The following is a 24,081-nucleotide window of genomic DNA, read 5'->3' on the forward strand; positions in this document are numbered from 1 at the left end:
AAAACATGCATGTAACATACCTGTAATACAGAAGAAAAACAGAATGTCTTTCTACAGAGTAAAAACAGACTAGTGACAAACATGGGAAACAGAGCTAAATCAGAAACAATTTTCTCAAGTAAAAAACAGATCCGGAACATATATGTAGTACAGTTTAAAACCAGAATTATGTATTACAGAAAGATAACAGATCTGTCCCAGATCTGTAAAACAAACTATTACCAAATCCTGTAAAACATAGGAATTCAAGACACATTTTCTGTAAAACATAGCTGTAACAAACCTCATACGGATCTGTTTCACAAGAATGTGAAACAGATTTGTTACAGGAGTCTGTAACAGCTCTGTGTGCTACCTGGGTGGAGCAGAGCATAACCCATCCCATGCTTGCGAGAGGCATCCACTTGGAGGGACGTTTTTAGATCCGGATCGAAGTTAGCCAGGATAGGGCGCTGTCAGTGCGGCTTTGACTGCCGTGAACGCGATTTCATGGTCTTCGGTCCAGTTGAATGCGTTGCAGGTAGGGGAGACCGGGGCTAGTTGGCCCAGGGGTAGGTCGCTCTTTTCTTATTTATTTAATGAAAATTGAAATTGAGCTAATTTCAGGATAGCCATATTGTGTAGTTTGATAATTAGAATGTTTTTACTTAAGTACTGTATGCCTGCTGTAAAAAATATAGATTTTATGGGGGGAAAACGAATTTTTGACTAACTTCTAATTTTTTTTCCGCTATTAATTTTTCTCCCACGTTTTGGGTAATTAACTAGTATATATGATCTTTTGCAGGCAGAAAGCTTATTGTCTGGGCTAAACTTTGTGCATTTTGGTTTTCTATTTAAAGGAACATAACTATTTCATTTTTAAATATGAAGCCGAATATCTACCATGGGGTAAGTCGGCCATTTATTTTTGGGGCAAGTTGCCAACATATCCTCTCCGACTTAAGACAAGGCTTTGTCTGAAACTTTTTCATGTAACAGACAAAGACATGTCTTAAGTTTTCCTTATTTTTATTACATTGCCTCCTTATATTTGTTATACATTTATTTTATCTCTTTTCAATTCACAGCATAAACGTCCAAACGTTTATATTCCCTTTCATAATTTTATAAAAAAAATTATGTTTTAATGGTATGGGTGACATAAAAAATTTCAGACAAAGACATGTCTTAAGTTTTCCTTATTTTTATTACATTGCCTCCTTATATTTGTTATACATTTATTTTATCCCTTTTCAATTCACAGCATAAACGTCCAAACGTTTATATTCCCTTTCATAATTTTCTAAAATTTTTCTGTTTTAATGGTATGGGTGACATAAAAAATTTCAGACAAAGACATGTCTTAAGTTTTCCTTATTTTTATTACATTGCCTCCTTATATTTGTTATACATTTATTTTATCCGTTTTCAATTCACAGCATAAACGTCCAAACGTTTATATTCCCTTTCATAATTTTCTAAAAAAATTTCTGTTACAATGGTATGGGTTACATAAAAAATTTCAGACACAGCCTTATCTTAAGTCGCAGAGCATGTTGAGGGTTGCACATTTTGAGAATTTTTTTTCTTTTTATCTTAGCATTTCTTTAAAAAACTTAAACCTTAGCGTAAAGCAATTATCAAGTTTACTTCAAGATTTGAAAAAAACATTTTATGAAGATTCTTCCCATTTTCATTGTTGGAGCTTGGATACGTTGCTTAAAAAGTCGGTAAATTTTTAATGTGTAGATATTCACACATGGCCTCCGGCGGTAAATTTGCAGGGTAGAGGTTGTTTTATATTGACTCCGGCGGTAAATTTGCAGGATAGAGGATATTAACGCTTTGCCTCCTGCGGTAAATTAGTAGTGTAGAATTTTTCACGCATTGCTTCCGGCTGTTTTTTTTCAATATGTATATTCTTTAATTTTACTGTTTATTTTTGTGTAAAATTTTTTTTTTTCGCGAAATTTTGACTTGTCTGAGTCATGGCTAAAAAAAGCATCCGTAAAAAAAATTTATCCTTATAAAATGTAAGACTATAACTGAAATTGAACCATAAATCTCTTTATTATCAAGCCAGTGCTATAACCATTATGCTATTTCAGATTTAAATTTAATTATTTAACAAATATATATTAGTTTTGCGTCAACGCCGTGTTTTTTGCGTGAAAAATTTTCTATCACGATATATCGTCGGGACCGCACCTTGGCTGCGCGTACCCATCCCCTGAAACGCCGTTATTCACGATAAACGATGTAAGCGGGAGTGGGCTTGAACCACCATACTTGACATCTTATAGTCAGAGCCATAGCCACTACACCGTCAGCTGCTAAGATTGTGTAACCTTTGCTAGATTCAATTAGCCTCCGGCGGTAAATTTGTAGGGTAGAGATGTTCACGCATTGCCTGACATAGGATATTCACGCACGATTTAATTAAACGGACGCGACAACGAATACGATTGCGGTCACGGGGCAGACGAGTAGCGCACGATCGTTCATTATTTTAGTGCTTATTGCGGGTCCGTCCGTTATTTTAGCGCTAAGCGAAATCCGTCATCTGTTTTAAGCGGCTCGCACAGCAATAAACAGTTTTGTTGAATATTTTGTGCTAGATCTAGCACTAATCTAAGCGTGCATGGCGATAATGATTGCATTTTGTTTAACTTTTGTGAATTGCGCTAAACGAAGCGCAATTAAGTTCATTGATAGCATTTACGAAACGAGGAGAACCAGCTAAAATAAATATTTTCAGCGAAAAATCGATAAGTCAAATATTTCGTGCTAGATCTAGCGCTATGTAAGCGCGCTTGTCGAAAATGATTTAATTGAGATTAACGCACGCGCGATGCGCTAAATTCTGTGCAATACATTTCACATATAATTTACGAAACGCTTAGCGCCACTTAACGCACATCGCATTTAAGTAAAATGAACGGGCGCACTTCTCGTAAATTTTGGCTTGAAATTAATGGTGCTAAATTTTGCGCATCTTGCAGACGCATACACATAGGCTAAAAATGCTCCTGTAATTTGATCTATTGGCCTGTATAGAAATGTACAGTCACGCGCATGTCTATTTTTAGCGATTATTGCGGGCCGGTTCGCCATTTTAGCGCTAAGTACCGCTTGTCTACTGTTTTGGGCGGCTCGCTCTAAACAAATAATTAATTTAATAATATCGCGCTAGATCTATGGCACTACTAAGCGCGCATTGCGCTAACTTTTTTCTTCTTCATAACTTACGCGCGATTAAACAAATTGTGTGCGCTACTTAACGCGCATCACACTAAACGAGCTCTCTCATCAATTTTCATATGAAATTTATCCCGCTAATATTTTAACCATAAAATTCACTTGCTGGCGACGACACGTACACAGATTAGTCCGATTATGGGTTTCACGACGGTCGATCTGTCCCGGTTGATCGGCTACCCGTCGTTGACGGCTTTTCTTTACGGCCGAGAGACCTCGCTACTCAATAAATAAAACAAATTATAATTTAAAACCAAAATTTGCGAGAAGCTACTTAAATGCGATGTGCGTTAGCCTTAAGTAGCGCAGAATATTTAATTTAGCGCTTGCGCGTTTCGCTAATAAAATAATGAAAATAACCGCGCTAAATTTTGCTTATCGTGCACAAGTTTATCACAAGTAAATGACAAGCGCAATGCGAGCTTACATCGCGCTAGATCCAGTCTATAGATCTAGCGCAAAATATTTGACTAATCTATATTTCGCGCTAAATATTTTTTTTCCTGGATATCCGGGTTTCGTAAATTATATAATGAACTTGATAGCGCTACGTCTAGCGCATCCCGCAAAAGTTAAGCACAAATAAATCATTAGCGCCATGAGCGCTTAGAAAGATAGCCCTAATTCTTGCTCGAAATAATTGACTTCGTTATTTTTCGTGCAGTGAGCCGCCAAGAACGGGATGGGCGACGATTACGCTTAAATAACGGACGGGTGCGTGTGCTACTCGTCTGACCGCTGTCGCCACAATCGTTTTCCTTTTCTCGCCTGTTAAATAAATTTTAGTGCGATGCGCGTTAGGTAGCGCAATAACATATTTATTTAATCGCTTTCGCGTTTCGTAATAAATCTGACGAAATGAATTTTCGATAAAGTATAGGCCTAGCGCATCCGGCATCACGTGATATAGTGAAGCGCAAGTAAATTATTAGAAGCCTACTACGCGTTTAAAAGTGTATGCTGTTATTTCCGCTTTGCCAGCAGCCTGAAATAGCGGACAGGCGACATAGCGCTAGATCTAGCACGAATTATTTGACTTTTTTAGCGCTAATGTCCGTTTCTGAGCGAAGAACCACCTGTCTATACTGTTTTAGGCGGCTCACTCTGCGCAAATAATTAATTCAAAAATATCGTGCTAGATCTAGCTCATAAGCGCGCATTGCACTAATGATCTGGATAACTTGCTTGCGATAAGCTAAATAGCGCACGATAAATATCATCATAAAATTTAAGAAACGAGCAAGTGCTAAAAATAATATTTTACCCTTAAATTCCGTGCTGGCCAGACTAGTGAGACTACCGCTTGCTTGCAACGACACACATGTGGTTCATGTAGTCGCAAAGGGGCAGTACTGCAATCCCGGAATTAAACGGCGAAATATTACCGCAATAAATTTCAGCCCAAACTTTGCGGGATGTGCTTCCGTTGTATTTACTTTAATTCGATGCGCGTTAAGTAGCTATATGAATTAATTTTTTTAATAGAATTGAATTTTTTCTTTAATATTATGATAAAATTCATGGCAAAGAATAATAAATAACAATAAATAGCAAATTGTGCGTAAGTTAATCGCAACGTATCCAAGCTCCAACAATGAAAATGGGAAGAATTTTCAAAAAATGTTTTTTCAAATCTTGAAGTAAACTTGATAATTGCTTTACGCTAAGGTTTAAGTTTTTTAAAGAAATGCTAAGATAAAAAGAAAAAAAAATTCTCAAAATGTGCAACCCTCAACATATGCTCTGCGACTTAAGATAAGGCTGTGTCTGAAATTTTTTATGTCACCCATACCATTAAAACAGAAATTTTTTTAGAAAATTATGAAAGGGAATATAAACGTTTGGACGTTTATGCTGTGAATTGAAAAGGAATAAAATAAATGTATAGCAAATATAAGGAGGCAATGTAATAAAAATAAGGAAAACTTAAGACATGTCTTTGTCTGTTACATGAAAAAGTTTCAGACAAAGCCTTGTCTTAAGTTGGAGAGGACATGTTGCAAGTTGCCTCATTTACTTAGCATTGTCTGCTAGCTGGGGCAAGTTGACCCATTATTTTCGTCAGCTTTTACTTTTCTCTTGACGGCAAACTTTCCCCTGGTAGCGGTGGCGATTTTCCCTAAAAGCAAAGTGATAAACCACTCAATACTACTATATATTTAAAACTTTTACGTATTTTTTTTACGCTAAATTTTAGCCAAGATAATAAGCTTTAATTTAAAAAAAAAAATTAACTATTCTAGTGAAAATTACGCAATGCAGGCCCGGGTGTGTAAAAAAATGGCCATCTAGCCCAGGTCTCCCCTACTCAATAGAGGACGCAAAGGGTCCTTAGCTGCGGCCACCTCCTTGGAAAATCCAGCCATTTGCTCAACGAGCCCCATGAACGAGTGGAGCTCGTTGATGTTCGTTGGACGCATGAAGTCCGAAATAGCCCGCAATTTATCAGGATCTACAGCGACACCGCCCTGCTGGATTTGGAAACCCACCCATTGAACTTGTGGCTGGGCAAACTGAAATTTCTTGATGTTAAAGGTGATGCTTGCGTTTTGGGCCACCAATAGGACGGAACAGACGGCCATCACATGTGCTGGAAAGGAGGAGTTGAAGCGAAGGAGGTTGTCCACGACGCGAATACAAACATTCTGAAATTGGCATCAATGTCAAAAGTGCATACAGCAAAATTCGGAAAGTGTTTAATTGATGTTGCCTAATCGTCCTAATTTTCAAGTTCATCGTGCAACTTTGGGCAATAAGCAACGGAAACATAAAATTTTTTATTTTTACATAAATGTGCTTTTTACCGCAGCTCCCTGAAGTGACAGTGTTGTTACACACTCACCAGGTGACAGGAATTGTCGTCAGGCTGGAATTCAAGACAACGACAGGGAGCTGCGGTAAAACGCAATTTTATGACGAATTAAAAAAATTAACCTGCAAAATTTGAAGAAAGAAGAAAGTAGTCTGCTGCTCTGTTTCCAGATTTGAAAAAAATACTTGTTTTTGTTGCTATTTAAAAATTCAATTTTGCTAAAACTATACACAATTAAGTCTTAATTCATGCATAAGTTTGTTTATTAAGAATAGACATGCACCTATTAGTAACAAGAGAAAAAACATTTTTATGTTTTTTTTTGTTAACTTTTGAAAAAAATTTTAACATTTTCTCGACTACCGAAAACTTTGGGACGTGTAAGTTTGATTAAAACATGTGATTATCGCATAAATTTTGCATAACTTTATTCTCCTGCCCGACTTACGCCAGAGAGCCTAAACTTATGCCTTAAAGTTATCAGAAAACAAAAATATCGCTCTTAGAAAAGTGCAGAAACCTCAGTTTCACACTCACAAATACAATTATAGTACTTAGACTTAACATTATACGATGAGTGGTGTAATTTATTTTCCCAACTATTGATCTTCTCCTCCCACATCGCTTTCCCTTTTCCGCAACCTCAGCTTCCCACCAATCTATAATTAATATCTTCGACTCTGCAGAGTCAGACCCATCACTCACCTCATTATTGCCCATACATATTCTTATTACCCTCCTGTCAAACCTTTCGGGGTACCTTTTCCCCTGATCCAATTTCCCTCAATCACCGTGCAATTTGGAACCATCTCCAAATTGCACCGACTATGCTACTGGTATATAGGAAGAGTGCGATGCGATTTTTTCCAATCTAGGAAAACACAGGCCAGGTAACGTTGTTTTGTGTGTCAATTCTGGTTGTCACGGTTGGTATTTCTTTGTTGCTAACTGAGGATTTTTTTAGACATAAAACTGCTGTATGTCACCCCGGAACGGCTTGTCAATGCATTGGAGGACAACACTGGCGTCAATAAGTTGAGAAAAATGTTGGTGTCGCTGCACAAGAGGAATTTATTGGCACGGTTTGTGGTTGACGAAGCTCACTGCGTTCCTGAATGGGGACACGAATTTCGGTAGCATTTTCCTGTTGGTTGATTTGCGTGGAATTAATTAGGTCTTTTTATTGGTTTGCATCTAAAATAGAGCCCATTACCTCAAGTTGGGTCTTTTGAGGACGCTATTTCCTACAGTATGCATAGTTGCTTTGACTGCCACCGCGACTTTGGCTACAAGAGAAGAGATTAAGTCTCTGCTCAAGCTACATGAGCCGTGCGAGTAAGTTGTACTTTTTTTTCAAGGTGAGCAATTTTTTTTAGAGATTTGCCAACGTTTTGATTAGAAAAAGAATTTCGTTCGTTGCTTAGACGGGACTTTTTTGTGGCATGAATCGAGGGCTTGTAATGCCTATTCGGCAACGAGTGATAGTTGCGATTGTGATTTACTTCTTTTCTGTTGGATTTCATTGATAGTTTTTAAAGTAGTGCCCATGTCAACTTGAAATTGTTTGGCAAGTGCCATTTCCCCGCATGTCGTTCTTGGTTTTTTTGCCGGTACTGCATTTGGTTATACTTGCGGTACCGCATGTTTGCCATTGGTATTCTTTTCTCCTGGTTTTACTTGTAAGTGTTCTTTGGTTCTTTGTTGGCAGTGTTGGTAGTTTAAGTTTTTTCCGTACGTTATTCGTTTACAATAACTGGTTTTTGTGTGTGCCACAGAGTTATTGCCTCTTGTAAGCGTGGCAATTTAAAGTTTACAGTCGTCCGCAAGACTACCAAGGACGGTGCAATAGCAGATATCGCCAGACGTTTAAAAAAAGAATTTGCCCAGCAATCTGGTATTGTTTACTGTTTTTCCAAGAGCGATTGTGAGCTGCTCACAAAGAGACTTGGTAATCAGGGCATCTTTGCCGAGCACCATCATTCCGAATTGACGTATGCAGAAAAACTCAGAGCGTACTCCAACTGGATGTCTGGAGTAACTTTGGTTTGTATTGCAATCGGTGGTTGTTGAAACACCGTCGTCAGTGTCTTAATGTTTTGTTTGTTTTTTTTTTTCAGGTCATGTGCGCTACTTTATCTTTTGGTATGGGCATCGACAAGAAAGGTATGATTTAGTTGTGTTGAAATGTTGTGGCTCTTGATCGTTGACGTTTCTGTTGCGTTTCATTGGTCACAGACGTCCGATTCGTGATGCATCTAACGATGCCAAAGTCAATTGAAGGATATTATCAAGAGTGCGGTCGGGCTGGACGTGACAGCAATGTGGCCCATTGCATCTTGTACTACAGATATTACAATAGTTATCACATTCGAAACATGGTTGAAAGTATGAATCGTTTATTGGCAATGTTTTATCATTGTTCTAATTTACAAATTATGGTTGTCTTTACGGTTGTTTAGAAGGTTTACGTAATGCAATTGGAACATTTCCTGAAACTGAAAGTTTGAAAGAAATGATGATGTATTGCGAAAATACGTCGTCTTGCCGAATGTATTTAATATTGCAATATTTTGGAGAGAGTTTCCATGAATATGCTTGCGATCGAAGAGCTGTGTGTGACAATTGCCGCCGAAGCGTAAGTTGGTTTTTTTCCGTTTTCGTCTGAACACTTATGATGCTGAATGCGTGGGTTTTTTTCCAATTTTTTGTTGTAGCACCGTGTGGTTCACGATGACGATACCACTATTTGTCGGGCTGTAGTTGATTTACTAGGCAAACCGATAATGCAGTTGAAAGGCGTCAACATCAGTTTGCTTGTAGACGTTTTGAGAGGTAGCAAAGCCCAAGCAAACAGGGATAGTGGTAAAGAATGGTAAATTATAACGTTGTTTTTTTTTGTAACTGAAGACAGTGTAATTTTTTTTTAATAGTTTTTGTCTTCCTGTCACGTCTATGGTTAACTGGAGAAATGGTCGCAACCCGAAGTTGGATGCTTTGTGCGATTCATGAGTCTGCGCAATTATTTTACTGATGAACTTGTAATTGGGTCACAGGGCTCTGAAAGCGTCTCTTTACAACCGGGTTGGAAATTAATCGACGCCAAGGTTTGTTTATGAAATTGCGTGTATTTCATTTTAATTTTTCTTGTATTGATAAATGTTTGTTTCATTTTTTAGGTCTTGTTCCCAAGATCTTGTGACACTGCAGCCGGTGCGTCGCTATCGCCACCATATTATTCATCCGTTTGCGAACCAATGGACGTCGATGAAGATTGCTCTGATGACGATTTTGTAAGCGCCAGTGTTATTGAGAATCGCCCCAAGAAACGACGGGTGCAGCAGTAGTTTTTTATAATTATTTTATGAGAGTCATTTTTTTTAACTCTCGGTTTGTCGGTTTTTTTGGAAGATTTTTTATGTTTACTTTGCAAAAAAATTTTTTACGTTAAGAGTCGAAACAGTTTTTCAACCTGCGCAGCTGACAAAATTGTAAAATTTTCAAGAATACTAATATACATTATTAATTTTTGATTGTTGATTAATTTTCACGCTGCGTGGTGGATTGTATGTGGAAGCGTTGATTTTTGCACGTTCGGTAATGCAGCTGAGAGACGGAGGGGAATAGTTGAAGCCGACAGATGATTCAGATGCTATGGTCAAGGCGACAGGTATGTAGATTGTACGGTGAACCAGGCATGTCGACAATGTTACTCTGAGTTGGTATTTCACGTTTCAAAGAACGTGGAAATGATGATCATGATTTTGTATTTTCAGGTACCAAACATGGAATCCGAGCCAACTACGTCTGATCGACTGGACAAGATTTGGAACTAGAATTGAAGGGTGTAGAAGAAATAATCATCGAATCGCTTATGTTGGCAAATTCCAGCCATGACAATCGCATCCCAACGTAAACACTTGGCTTGCAGCGCTGGAAACAGACCATGGATCTTCGTTTTTCGGGTAAGTTGTTTTTTTTTACTGCAAATTCCTGTTTTCGAATACATGTTTTTTTTCTGTTGGGTGAACCACTGCTGCCAAAGACGCCTCACGTCTACGACCAATCTTCCGCTTCCAGTAAAGTTTTTGGCTCAATGCAAGAGCTAGCGGGTGGAGCAGAGTTTAAAACTTTTCTAGAAGAGTACCAACGGCGCTGCGTAGATGGGGACGTTCACGATTTGGAGATTGCAGTTTGAAAACACCTTAAAACTTCAATCGCTTTTCGTCATACGTAGAATGTGTAGTGCTGCCAACAAAGGGATGTACATTGGAGGTTTATTTGATGTAGCTGTAGATTTATGGAAACCATCACCCATCCAAGATAATCAACAGTTTATTGATTTGTGTTGGGTTATTGTTGAGGAGGGTATGGGTTACCAAACGTTTTAAGAAGAACTGTTGGAAATTCTGACTGCAACATTTGTGAACATTGCGTCTTTTTTTGCAAGTCATGTTTTGATTTAGCAGAAGGTGAAAATTTCCCAGTTGTATATTTAAACTTCTTCCCCATGGCAACCCAAGTTATGGGTTTTTTCCCCAAATTTTTCCCAAATGCACAAGAAATGTCTGATTTTTATTTTCCATCACTTCAGAACGACCATGACAATGAAGAACTATTGGATCTAGAAAGATGTTCAAATGTTGCAGAGCTTGTGATGCATTTCCTTGTTGTTTTGAAAACCATTTCCCCTATGCTGCCCATCCAACACAGCCACACTTTGAAGAGTATCTACTCGGAATTCATCCGCTTGTGGTTTCCAACCCGAACAACAAGCGTGCTACATGTGGCAGTACAGGATCCCTTTAACAATGAGACGGTCAAGCTTATCCTAGAACTCGAAACCGACCCTAACGCCATCGACCAGCAGAACGGACGCACTCCGCTTCACCTTTTGGCCGGAAACGACAACATTAATCGGGAACTTGACGCGTCCATGTTCAAGACTCTGGTGGACGCAAATACAGATCTTGACATGAACGCAAATGATGGTAAAACTGTTCTCGCTGTCTTTGAGCGAAATGTGAAAAGAGTCACCGACGGGGTTAAGTCAATCAGCCCATATCTTCACCCGGTATCACGCACCGTTTTCCCATTGTCTTGCTACTGTGCACGAGTTAGCGGTCGGAAGGGAATTCGGTACGACGAAGATAGGCTTTCTCTTCATCTCCAAGAATGTGTGTCTCGTCATTGCGCTGCACAGGGTAATTATAAAGTGTAATTTAATTTGTGTAGATTCTAATCATGTTCATCGTTTTAATAGATTTGATGGATATCTCTTGAAGGAACGACAAAACAAAAAGTTTTCCCACCTATGCTTGACATTATTTTTGATTGACTTTCTCGATTTTATTTTTCAATTTCTTTTCCCCTCTTTTGTTTAGGTATTGTTTTTGGCTTCGCTTTGCCATGTCCTTTTCACCAAGCAATGTGTTACAGTTTTCTTGATTTTCTCCCTGTTAATACAGTAATAGAGACACTTGATTTGACTAGTTTATTCTCGCAGAATGTAGGACGTCTAACAACAGGTTTTTTTTTTTTTTAATTTTTGACTGGTAAAATTTAAACCAACTCATTCCACTTGCTGGGTCTCATAGAAAAATCATTTATGCAATAAGAATTGGCGGATGGAATAAACTTCCTTTGAGACTGTGTTTTCAAAACTTTCAATTGACCATTACTTTCTCATTCTGGAAAACAATCAGAAAATCTTTTATAGTCATTTACTGTAAGTAATGGTCTTGCCATTTTGATTTTGCTGATTAGATTGTATTAAAATCTTCTACATTTTTGAAAAATGACGCGCAGAATGTTTTTTTTTAAATAAAAACAAACATGAAATTTCTGAAATGTCTATTGGTTTACTATTTTATGTTACGTTTAAGAGTGGTGGTTTGAAAATGGGCGCCCAATCGTCATTCGTTTTATTTGTTGTCTTGTCTTGCCCGGAAGTGAAGTAGAGTCGAAATTTTTGTCCAATCCCTTTTCACGTGTCGAAAGTTCCAGGTGGCGCTTTTCTTGCCCCTTACAAAGCGACTTTTTCTATTATTTTATATCACCCTACTATAATTCGAGGTGAAAGGCATTATGCCCACATATTCGCCAGTCTTGCCGCAGTAGCCATTTTTGATGGACAACTCCGACGTTTGTCCGTTTCTCTAATTCTATTCGTTTGTTTGTGTTGCCTCGTGCAGAACTTGATTGTTTCTTTTTCGAGAGTGTGACTCGGTTTGAATCGTCGACGCCATTGACGACAGCAAATTTTTTTTTAATTTGATGGCTATTGCGCTGCCCGACAATGTGCCATTCGGTTGGCTGGTGTGGAACTCGCCGCAACATTCCACTCCAATTCCTTTGAGGTGAGTTTTTGGTCTTACGCATGTTGTCTGATAATTTTAGGAGATTGTTGAATTCGATTTGTCTGTTGTAAATGACAATTTATTTGTGTGTGTGTGTGTGGTTGTGTGTGTGTGTGTGTGTGTGTGTGTGTGGGCATGATGGCTAACGTGTTTTTTTTTAATTGGTTGTTCTTGAATCACATGTAATAGGCAGGTCGAGAGTGTTCCATTGGTCAAGATTGGAAGTAGTTATTCGTGTGACGTGACTGTGCCATATGAGATTGCTGAATACAGTTTGAAAAAGTAGTAACAGGAGCAGATCATTAAGAGGGAGAGAGAAACTGAGAGAGAGAGCAGTGCAACCTGCCGTGATGCGGGCAAGCAACTTCTGACAAGAGAGGGCGAGAGAGCGAAAACCTGCAACCTACTCTCGGCGTAGCCAAGGGAAATTTTTTCGTACAACGCCATCTAGCGGTCAAATATAGAACTACATTCAAAAATTCCCTTTTCTTGCTCCAAAACAAGGAAATTTTCTTCGCTTATTCGTCGGTAGGTGGTTTAATCGTAATTTTTAAAGCAGATGAAATTGGAAATGAATAGAAATAAATATCGTATGATTAGCTATGGAATTTTGGTTGTCAAAGCAGGGAAAAGAACACAATGGCACGCCGAAAGTGCCACAAAAAAAAAATGCCACCGCCATCTAGCGGTCAAATTAGGAAACTACCCCTAAAATTTTTTTTTCTCACAAGAACACTACTCACAATTCACTCTGCTGGTTATTTCACATTTCCTTGACGTTTCTCGTACAAAATCCTTATATAAATGTAGTGAAATGGCTAAGCAGATTACCCGGGCTGAGTTACAACATCTTGTAGGTTGGTAAATAATGTTGCAAAATCTTTTCATTACGAAAAAGAATCCATAGAACGGGGTCATCTTGGACAAAATTTTTATTTTTCAATTATTTCTTTTTGTATTTACTTTTAATGAAATATTTTTTATATGCATTAAAAAGTATTCTCTTGTCTACCTACCCTATTTTTTATTTATTTTTCCGTTTAAAAATAAAGGAGTTGCAACGGTTTTTACAAAGTCAAATTTTGTACCTTCGCGAAAAAACGTGGGGTCAAACTGGACAGGCTATGTATGGGATTGGACAGTGCTAGTTAAAGGTACAATGATCAATGAAAAAAATTTAAAAAAAATATTTTCGAATTCTCCGTCCATTCTTTAGTCATCCACTCTAAAATGGATAAAGTCGTGTAAAAAACTTAAAAGTTATGAGTGTTTCTGTAAAGAGGGGGATAGATTGGACATTTTCCGGAAATTTGGGCCCTAAGGCTTTTAAGCTCCTCCCACTGCTATAGTTAGCATTGTCCAAATACAGCCCTAAAACTGCTGTCCAATCTGACCCAACCCTACACTTTTTTGTATTTTGCTTATATCTTTTAATTTACTTCACATTAAAATGTAATTTTTACGGTAAACATAAAAGAATGAATGCCATAGTTATATCTATGATTTGTTTATTAAGGTATCACGTTTTTATGTTATTTTTTTTGCTATTGAAATGGAAAAAAATTACATCAAACGCCCCTATTATATTTAATTTGGGATAACATCCAAAATAATCACGCGATCTCAATAAAAAGTTTATCCGTGATGTAAAACACTAAATTCTACATAAAATATTAAAAAATTAAATTTTATCTTCTGAACTGAAGGAATAATTACATTTGTCCAATATGACCCGTGTCCATCATGACCCCGTTCTCCCCTATATTTGACGTTTTTTTAAATGTCAGAAATAGGATATGGCACTGCACAAACTTGTATCATTTGATATCACACTACATACTTTATTCTTTGTTTATTCTTTGTAAAAATGATCGGTCGTCAGGTTGCACCAGATAACGAGCAGTAAAAAACATTATCCATTGTTTTGATAGACTTAATTCGAGCAGTAAAGAGAAATTATTCATCGGTTTTATCCGCTAAAAGATCTTCCAAATCTTTTCCTCCATCAGGATCTTTAATTCCATCCAATTGCGAATCTTTTTCTTTTTCATCTCTAATCCTAGTGTAATTTTTCTTAGCACCTTCTGGGTGAAAAGCATCGTCTTCCCTAATTAACACTTCGTTAACATGTAATTTTTACGATTTTATTTTGAATATATTATACCTTAGATGTGAGGCCGCATGCTATCTACTGTCACACGCAAGAATGGTTTCTCCGCAATCGTAGCATTTCACTGTTTTAATTTCTATGGGCTCCGCCGGAAGAAGTAGATCGTGGTGGGGTATAATAAAAATGTCTCCCGTAGCTACGATGGCGCTCTTTAAATTAAATTTGGAATCAATGACACGTAAAGAAATGTTGCTTAATTGTAAAACGGAAAGGTAAGATATAGAAGAAGTAGATTTTTCCCTCCTCCTCCTCCTTTTCGGCGTTACTCGTTCCCTGCGAGATTTACTGAAAGAGTCATCTGCATGGGTCTGGGAGGAGCCGCAAAGGGCTGCGTTGGCTAAATTGAAAGAAATTATGTCTTCATTGCCCACCCTGCGCAGGTTTGACTTTGAAGTTCCAGTGGTGTTGTCGGTGGACGCTTTACCAACAGGAATTGGTGCGGCCCTCCTTCAAGACGGCCAGCCTGTGGCTTATTCGTCAAGGTCGCTTACCCCGACTCAACAAAGCTTCTGCTAAATCGAGAAGGAGCTGCTGGCAGTAAAGTTCGGTCTGCTACGGTTCCGGCAATATGTGTATGGTCGGCAGGCGATGGTGGAGTCTGATCACAAGCCGTTGGTTGGGCTTTTGGATAAGCAAGTGACTGATTGTTCTCCTCGGATCCAACGTATGCGACTCCAGCTCCAACGTTTTGATTTCAGGTTGGTCTACAAACCTGGGAAGGAGCTATTTATTGCAGATACTCTGAGTAGAGCTCATCTGCCAGCCCTGTTTGCTGATAAAGTCTTGGAGGCATGCCAGGAGCAAGTACATACAGTCCTGGATCACATTATTCCAGGACAGACAATAAGGCTGTTGATACTCCAGGTTTTTTTTTCGAGGGGATCGAGTAGGATCTTTGATAGAACGTAAAATCGAGAGGTATCAGAGATTAGAGACTCAACCCAAGATGCCAATGAACCACTAACTATATTCAAACTGACTAATAACAATAGCCCTAGACTCATCAAACAAACAAAGAAGTTTCATCGGAATCATCAGAAAGACGCTCAGCGGAATTTGAGCAGCAGCAGCAGCAGCACGGGAATTATTGAGTGGGAGACCATCAAATTGCCTGCTTTATACCGAGGTGAGTTGCATATTAGTTACGTGGATTTCACCAGTGATACTTCTATTATATAGTTCAAACCCCCCGGGGGGTTCATTTGAATTATCCAAGCGGGGGGGGGGGGCACAAAGAAAAGGATGCGTATCGAGAAACTGTTTAAGCTCAATTCCTATACATGAATGACAACAGCCGCTTTAATACCTCTCATTTCAAACTGAATAATTATTAATAGCCCACTCAAATTCTTACGGTCGATCAATATGTATAGTAGCGCAGTAGTACCTTCTAATATAATCGTTCCGTTCCTGTTAAGAATTATAGTAATCCATTTCAAGTTGATGCCGAAATTATTTGTTGTATAACCTCGTGTATAATGTGGAGGTCACCACTGCTGTCCGTGTAATCAGCCAACGTAAATAAAGAGCGGCCGACTAATAGAAATAATGTTGGTAGCTACTAGCAGTCGTCATCATGTGGAGAGTATAAGACAGTGATTACACATGTCTGCCGGGCTCACTACTACTAAAAACATGATGGAGGGAAAGTTGCTTCGGTAGAATAGAAGAAAAAAGTAGCCGGACTTTTGTGAACCGCATTTTGTTTATGGCCTTTTCCTCCTCTGTTGTATAGTCCGCGTGTCTAAGATCTGAGGAGATAATATATGGCCAATAAGATGTAATGCTGTGGAAGACGCCGTTTGCCGCTCAATATTTCATATCCGCGATTCAATTGCTGAAGAAGAAAAAAAAACGCCAAAAAAGATGATGCCGTGCGCATTCAACACTACTAAAGCTGTGCGCCGTATAACAACGGAGCATCGCGAGTCGAGGCTTTTGACAATCATTTGAATTCAGTGAATCTTTTTTTGTTGAGCTGCTGCTTTTTTTATCGAGTCGCGGTGTGTCGACTTTGACTCGTCCTGCGTTCACTTGCCAGCCGAGATAATTCCATCTCTTTCTCCTCCTGAATATAGATCCACACTTTAAAACTGTATAAGTATGTATATCTATAAATCGAGTGCAGTACTACCTATATATAGGGTGCATAAGAAAAGAGGAAGCCCCGTGTTGTATAAAGTTCCAAAAACCTCTTGGGGCCTATAGAGACAGAAAGAACAGTCTCTATAAAGATATATCTGTATTTTCTGTCAAATATCGTTTTTCTTTTTCTTTTCTTTATTTTTCCTCTTGCGCATCGATCGATCGTTTGTCTCCACCGCGCTCAAATACCAGCATCAACCGAAAGCGTATTATAGGATACAGTTGGGCTATTTTGCGATTTCTCTATTTCACTTGTGCGCTGCTGTTGTGTCTTTTTATTTTGTTGGTTTAAGCGAAGCTTCCGCGTTGTCTCCCAGAACGACATCCCATATCCAAATAGATTCCTGATGAGCCGGTATATAGAATGTATATACACGCCCTTCAGCACTTGGATTTCTCCCCGCTTCCATTTGCGTGAAAATCAATTTCAAAATTCACGCGTGAACGGAAAGTGAAATCCTTGCTCGGGAATGGGATATTATATAGCTGGATTCAACCCGTGGAAAGGAGAACAACCATTCTTCAAATGTTAATCGCAGCAGAGTAATGTAAGTAGAGGTCCTGAATGTAGTCGCTCAATGATACGGAGAAATAGGAACCAGCTCGGTTACGGTGGAAAAGCACCGGAAACAATGTAATAATACAAGAGGACAGTGTTCTGTGAACCCCTCATGAATATAGAGGCCAGAGGACCCAATGTGCATTGGCCAGCAACGTCCGGCATCACTGAATGGAAAAGAAAGAAGGCGAATAGACTTTTCGCTCCCGAACCCTCCCCAACCAGTGCCGCCGTCAATTCAATACCTCGGTGCACTTATGGTATATGTAATATTAGTAGAGTTGGACCAAGATATCGCAAGATATTAGGAGCTGGACAGCATCAGTTGCGGACTGTCGACATGCCGCACACAAAAGGGCCAGGCTGCACAGTTGTTGACACGCCCGCTGCACGCCACCCACAGCACATTTAGGCGAATTGAGTGCGTGTGTGTTCGGATGCTCGAAATAATTGCAAAGAAATGAAGGTACAACAGACGAGTGGATAAGGCTGGCATCAGCAGACACAAACGAATCTGTGTGTCATCGTGATATGACGGACGCTCTGGGGGGGGGGGGGGATATATCGACATTCCAATAACAAAAGGGCCAATATAATAAGAAACAGCACAGGCTTATACGGCGGCAGCACGAAATGGAAGAAGAAAACGACGGGAGCAGAAAAATTCCATTAGGTTGTTGACGTGACGGCGTCAACTCTGACTAACTGTTTATTCTACGGATGAAGAAGAACTGTTTTCTTCTTCCGCCATTCAATGTGGAAGAAGAAGAAAAAGTGTTGAACAAACATTTACTGGCAATCGGATGAAAAGGGGAGTGCACACATCAGCCGATTGTTGATGCTATACAAAGTTATAGATCCATATCTCTCTCTATCCTATACGATGATGCGGATGAGCGGGCGGAAGAAGTGGGTTCCTTAAAATCTCTTCTTCTTATTTCCCCCCCCCCCAACCAACAACGGTAAAAGTCAACACCTATTTAAAGGATATAGATGCTATTGACGCGGACTCGAATGCAGCATCCGCACCGTATAGAGATTATTCAATTTTTACTCGATGTTAATATGACTAATTTGATGGGTGCAATACGCAACTAGACAGGCATTTCCCGTTCGAGAGACTCCACAGCTCACAAACAGTAGAGTAGTGTGTACATACTGATATTATCTCATCTGGACGTGTAACATACACACTAGCGGACGCGTGTTGATTGAATACCCAAAAGGTTTAGACGGATATGGGCACGGACGGATGTGGCCACACCAAGGGCTATTGAAACGTGCTGAAGTAGCATCCAGCCCAGCCAGTAGTAGCCCTCCCCTGGACTCCCTGTGCGATTTCCATCAACTCTCTATACACACACCCAGGACATCATCAACTATTTGCCACGGATCCTTCTTTTTTCTTCCTTTTGGAGATGATTTATGTACATAGAGGGGCCATCATCAGTCCACATCTTTTGCCGTGGTCCCCATCACATACACACAGCCCGCGCCTTGATGCCGGAGCAAGCAAATACATTTGAAATAGTCTTATAATAATATTACAGGAATTCTCTGTGTGTGTGTGTGTGTGATGAGGCCAATCGAATCGTAAATAGTTAGTTATTGCTATTATATGCTCCTAGATATTATATAAGGCCTATATTGACTGATATAGCGTGTGGGCGAGCACAGCGCGCGAGTTTTATTGGAATAAGGTTCGTCGTGTGATGGATCGATGCTGCTGCTGAACTGGGATGTCGAATCAATCGATATCACATGCCTGTCTTCTGCTGCAGCCTCCTCTCCGCTTCTACTATACGACTAAACATCGGGCCGCCTTTTCTTAGATGTATAGGATGTGTGTGAATAGTGTCAGATTGCCAAGTTCTGGTCGTCCTATAAAAGAAGTCATCAGCAGCTAAAGGCACCATCACAGCAGCCGTGCCACTGTGTGTGTGTGTGTATAGGATTGGAGCATCAGTATAGCTCGTTTATTTGGCCGGCTGCTCTTCTTATTCCATCCGATGGAGCAGATTCCTTCACCATTTCCGTTTTGCTTAGACACTTTTATTTTTTTACATGAGAGCATAGCTGCCTTATCAAGTAGGGTGAAAGTATATTGCTAGAAACGGCTAGAAACTGTTTCAAATATCCGACCGGAAATATCTACTCGTCGAATGGCAATAAACATTTTCTTCTTCTTCTTCTTAGCAGCAGCAGATGCAAAGTTCAAGGATGCAGATGACGTACACTGGAGGAGCCCTGATCATGGCTTTGTTGATCCTCCGTTTCCAGCGAGGAATCGCCCAACTGCCTTCATCCATCGGCGGTGGCTGCCCAGTGACGCAATTTCGTTGCGCCAGTTCCGGTCGTTGCGTCAACCTCAACCTCTTTTGTGACGGCCGCAACGACTGCGGCGACAATTCGGACGAAACAGCTCAATGTACACATAAGTCTGACACTTACATATCCAGCCATCTTTATTAACTACTTCAATCAGAAATGAGCCATCGGCAAAAAGAAAAGTTGAGACTCAGTTATTTTCACGCTGCAGTGACCAAACTTGATTGCCTCTGTCTCTTTTCCTCAAGAATCCGGCCGAAGTTTCATGCTGTAACACACGCCGAATAGTTGCCCCGGATTCTCTTTATATTTGGGATCAATTAGAATATACAGTTTTCCATGTTATATAGTAAGTTTCTTTTGGCCTGCGACAAAAGACACTCTGTTGGCTGATGGCCATCACAGATGATGGATTCCGCAAGTCTAAAAGTCTACAAGAATTATTTTGTTTTGTTTTGGCGACGTAGCGCTAATTCCTCAACGTCAAAACATATTACCTAAATGCTTTTGGCTAATACAAATAAGTTATTCGGTATTGTCTTTGGCTGTGTCGAGTGCTTCGCCATGCACCTTTGACAAGAGTCAATAATGGATGTCGGTGTGTGGAACCTTTCAGACCGTGAATCTGGTACTTAATCAAATATAGAAACGACACACACACGTAAAAAGAAGAAAACAGTAAAAGTAGTAAAAAGCGGTAAAAAGAAGACAACAGCTGACAGCAGCACGTCGTGAATAAAACACTGGAAAGATGATAATGGCAGAGCTTCCGGAGAAAATTTGGGTCGAAGAGAAAAGAACAAAATCAATTTATGTGTGTTTTGTTTGACTGTTGGCTACGGAGGCCAACGGGGGGGGGGGGGTGGAACTTGAAAGAAGAACCTTTTGTGCGTCTTTGTTTAAATACAGAAAATGATGAGAGGTGTAATGTATTTTCCCAACTATTGATCTTCTCCTCCCACATCGCTTTCCCTTTTCCGCAACCTAAGCTTCCCACCAATCTATAATTAATATCTTCGACTCTGCAGAGTCATACCCATCACTCACCTCATTATTGCCCATACATATTCTTATTACCCTCCTGTCAAACCTTTCGGGGTACCTTTTCCCCTGATCCAATTTCCCTCAATCACCGTGCAATTTGGAACCATCTCCAAATTGCACTGACTACGCTACTGGTATATAGGAAGAGTGCGATACGATTTTTTCCAATCTAGGAAAACACAGGCCAGGTAACGTTGTTTTGTGTGTCAATTCTGGTTGTCACGGTTGGTATTTCTTTCTTGCTAACTGAGGATTTTTTTTAGACATAAAACTGCTGTATGTCACCCCGGAACGGCTTGTCAATGCATTGGAGGACAACACTGGCGTCAATAAGTTGAGAAAAATGTGGGTGTCGCTGCACAAGAGGAATTTATTGGCACGGTTTGTGGTTGACGAAGCTCACTGCGTTCCTGAATGGGGACACGAATTTCGGTAGCATTTTCCTGTTGGTTGATTTGCGTGGAATTAATTAGGTCTTTTTATTGGTTTGCATCTAAAATAGAGCCCATTACCTCAAGTTGGGTCTTTTGAGGACGCTATTTCCTACAGTATGCATAGTTGCTTTGACTGCCACCGTGACTTTGGCTACAAGAGAGGAGATTAAGTCTCTGCTCAAGCTACATGAGCCGTGCGATAAAATTGTACTTTTTTTCAAGTAAAGCAATTTTTTTAGAGATTTACCAACGTTTTGATTAGAAAAAGAATTTCGTTCGTTGCTTCGACGGGACTTTTTTTGTGGCATGAATCGAGGGCTTGTAATGCCTATTCGGCAACGAGTGATAGTTGCGATTGTGATTTACTTCTTTTCTGTTGGATTTCATTGATAGTTTTTAAAGTAGTGCTTCAACCCATGTCAACTTGAAATTGTTTGGCAAGTGCCATTTCCCCGCATGTCGTTCTTGGTTTTTTTGCCGGTACTGCATTTGGTTATACTTGCGGTACCACATGTTTGCCATTGGTATTCTTTTCTCCGGGTTTTACTTGTAAGTGTTCTTTGGTTCTTTGTTGGCAGTGTTGGTAGTTTAAGTTTTTTCCGTACGTTATTCGTTTACAATAACTGGTTTTTGTTTGTGCCACAGAGTTATTGCCTCTTGTAAGCGTGGCAATTTAAAGTTTACAGTCGTCCGCAAGACTACTAAGGACGGTGCAATAGCAGATATCGCCAGACGTTTAAAAAAAGAATTTGCCCAGCAATCTGGTATGGTTTACTGTTTTTCCAAGAGCGATTGTGAGCTACTCACAAAGAGACTTGGTAATCAGGGCATCTTTGCCGAGCACTATCATTCCGAATTGACGTATGCAGAAAAACTCAGAGCGTACTCCAACTGGATGTCTGGAGTAACTTTGGTTTGTATTGCAATCGGTGGTTGTTTAAACAGCGTCGTCAGTGTCTTAATGTTTTTTTTTCCAGGTCATATGCGCTACTTTATCTTTTGGTATGGGCATCGACAAGAAAGGTATGATGTAGTTGTGTTTAAATGTTGTGGCTCTTGATCGTTGACGTTTCTGTTGCGTTTCATTGGTCACAGACGTCCGATTCGTGATGCATCTAACGATGCCAAAGTCGATTGAAGGATATTATCAAGAGTGCAGTCGGGCTGGACGTGACGGCAATGTGGCCCATTGCATCTTGTACTACAGATATTACGATAGTTATCACATTTGAAACATGGTTGAAAGTATGAATCGTTAATTGGCAATGTTTTATCATTATTCTAATTTACAAATTATGGTTGTCTTTACCGTTGTTTAGAAGGTGAACGTAATGCAATTGGAACATTTCCTGAAACTGAAAGTTTGAAAGAAATGATGATGTATTGCGAAAATACGTCGTCTTGCCTCTTGCCAAATGTATTTAATATTGCAATATTTTGGAGAGAGTTTCCATGAATATGCTTGCGATCGAAGAGCTGTGTGTGACAATTGCCGCCGAAGCGTAAGTTGGGTTTTTTTCCGTTTTCGTCTGAACACTTATGATGCTGAATGCGTGGGTTTTTTTCCAATTTTTTTTTGTAGCACCGTGTGGTTCACGATGACGATACCACTATTTGACGGGCTGTAGTTGATTTACTAGGCAAACCGATTATGCAGTTGAAAGGCGTCAACATCAGTTTGCTTGTAGACGTTTTGAGAGGTAGCAAAGCTCAAGCAAACAGGGATAGTGGTAAAGAATGGTAAATTATAACGTTGTTTTTTTTTAACTGAAGACAGTGTAATTTTTTTTTTAGGTTTGTCTTCCTGTCACGTCTATGGTTAACTGGAGAAATGGTCGCAACCCGAAGTTGGATGCTTTGTGCGATTCATGAGTCTGCGCAATTATTTGACTGATGAACTTGTAATTGGGTTACAGGGCTCTGAAAGCGTCTCTTTACAACCGGGTTGGAAATTAATCGACGCCAAGGTTTGTTTATGAAATTGCGTGTATTTTATTTTAATTTTTCTTGTATTGATAAATGTTTGTTTCATTTTTTAGGTCTTGTTCCCAAGATCTTGTGACACTGCAGCCGGTGCGTCGCTATCGCCACCATATTATTCATCCGATTGCGAACCAATGGACGTCGATGAAGATTGCTCTGATGACGATTTTGTAAGCGCCAGTGTTATTGCGAATCGCCCCAAGAAACGACGGGTGCAGCAGTAGTTTTTTATAATTATTTTATGAGAGTCATTTTTTTAACTCTCGGTTTGTCGGTTTTTTTGGAAGATTTTTTATGTTTACTTTGCAAAAAAATTTTTTACGTTAAGAGTCGAAACAGTTTTTCAACCTGCGCAGCTGACAAAATTGTAAAATTTTCAAGAATACTAATATACATTATTAATTTTTGATTGTTGATTAATTTTCACGCTGCGTGGTGGATTGTATGTGGAAGCGTTGATTTTTGCACGTTCGGTAATGCAGCCGAGAGACGGAGGGGAATAGTTGAAGCCGACAGATGATTCAGATGCTATGGTCAAGGCGACAGGTATGTAGATTGTACGGTGAACCAGGCATGTCGACAATGTTACTCTGAGTTGGTATTTCACGTTTCAAAGAACGTGGAAATGATGATCATGATTTTGTATTTTCAGGTACCAAACATGGAATCCGAGCCAACTACGTCTGATCGACTGGACAAGATTTGGAACTAGAATTGAAGGGTGTAGAAGAAATAATCATCGAATCGCTTATGTTGGCAAATTCCAGCCATGACAATCGCATCCCAACGTAAACACTTGGCTTGCAGCGCTGGAAACAGGCCATGGATCTTCGTTTTTCGGGTAAGTTGCTTTGTTTTACTGCAAATTCCTGTTTTCGAATACATGTTTTTTTTCTGTTGGGTGAACCACTGCTGCCAAAGACGCCTCACGTCTACGACCAATCTTCCGCTTCCAGTAAAGTTTTTGGCTCAATGCAAGAGCTAGCGGGTGGAGCAGAGTTTAAAACTTT

The 24,081-nt window shown here is 39.6% G+C and overlaps 2 protein-coding genes across 2 annotated transcripts; both read left to right on the forward strand.

Moving 5' to 3' along the window:
• The first annotated feature begins 7,096 nt into the window (after window positions 1–7,096).
• On the forward strand, window positions 7,097–8,928 carry LOC124190302 (Bloom syndrome protein homolog). The gene is made up of 7 exons (XM_046582927.1): window positions 7,097–7,185; window positions 7,256–7,387; window positions 7,828–8,095; window positions 8,170–8,215; window positions 8,288–8,437; window positions 8,512–8,687; window positions 8,767–8,928. The coding sequence occupies exons 1-7, from the start codon at window positions 7,097–7,099 to the stop codon at window positions 8,926–8,928; spliced, it is 1,023 nt and encodes a 340-aa protein (XP_046438883.1).
• A 10,574-nt stretch (window positions 8,929–19,502) lies between these two features.
• Window positions 19,503–22,320, forward strand: LOC124190303 (putative ATP-dependent DNA helicase Q1). Its single transcript, XM_046582928.1, has 6 exons — window positions 19,503–19,710; window positions 20,918–21,086; window positions 21,157–21,309; window positions 21,734–22,001; window positions 22,066–22,111; window positions 22,184–22,320. Exons 1-6 carry the CDS (start codon window positions 19,503–19,505, stop codon window positions 22,318–22,320), a joined length of 981 nt encoding a protein of 326 aa, XP_046438884.1.
• The last annotated feature ends 1,761 nt before the right edge of the window (window positions 22,321–24,081 follow it).

This window comes from Daphnia pulex, chromosome 3 (assembly GCF_021134715.1).
Source record: "Daphnia pulex isolate KAP4 chromosome 3, ASM2113471v1".
NCBI classification, from domain to species: Eukaryota; Metazoa; Arthropoda; class Branchiopoda; order Diplostraca; family Daphniidae; genus Daphnia; species Daphnia pulex.

Bases quoted from the DNA above. Each gene is read 5' to 3' on its own strand.
- LOC124190302 (XM_046582927.1), top strand. From the start codon at position 7,097: ATGTTGGTGTCGCTGCACAAGAGGAATTTATTGGCACGGTTTGTGGTT. The intron at 7,186-7,255 runs GTAGCATTTTCC...CATCTAAAATAG, and splicing joins GAATGGGGACACGAATTTCG to AGCCCATTACCTCAAGTTGG. The intron at 7,388-7,827 runs GTAAGTTGTACT...TGTGTGCCACAG, and splicing joins AAGCTACATGAGCCGTGCGA to AGTTATTGCCTCTTGTAAGC.
- LOC124190303 (XM_046582928.1), top strand. From the start codon at position 19,503: ATGCAGATGACGTACACTGGAGGAGCCCTGATCATGGCTTTGTTGATC. The intron at 21,087-21,156 runs GTAGCATTTTCC...CATCTAAAATAG, and splicing joins GAATGGGGACACGAATTTCG to AGCCCATTACCTCAAGTTGG. The intron at 21,310-21,733 runs GTAAAGCAATTT...TTTGTGCCACAG, and splicing joins AAAATTGTACTTTTTTTCAA to AGTTATTGCCTCTTGTAAGC.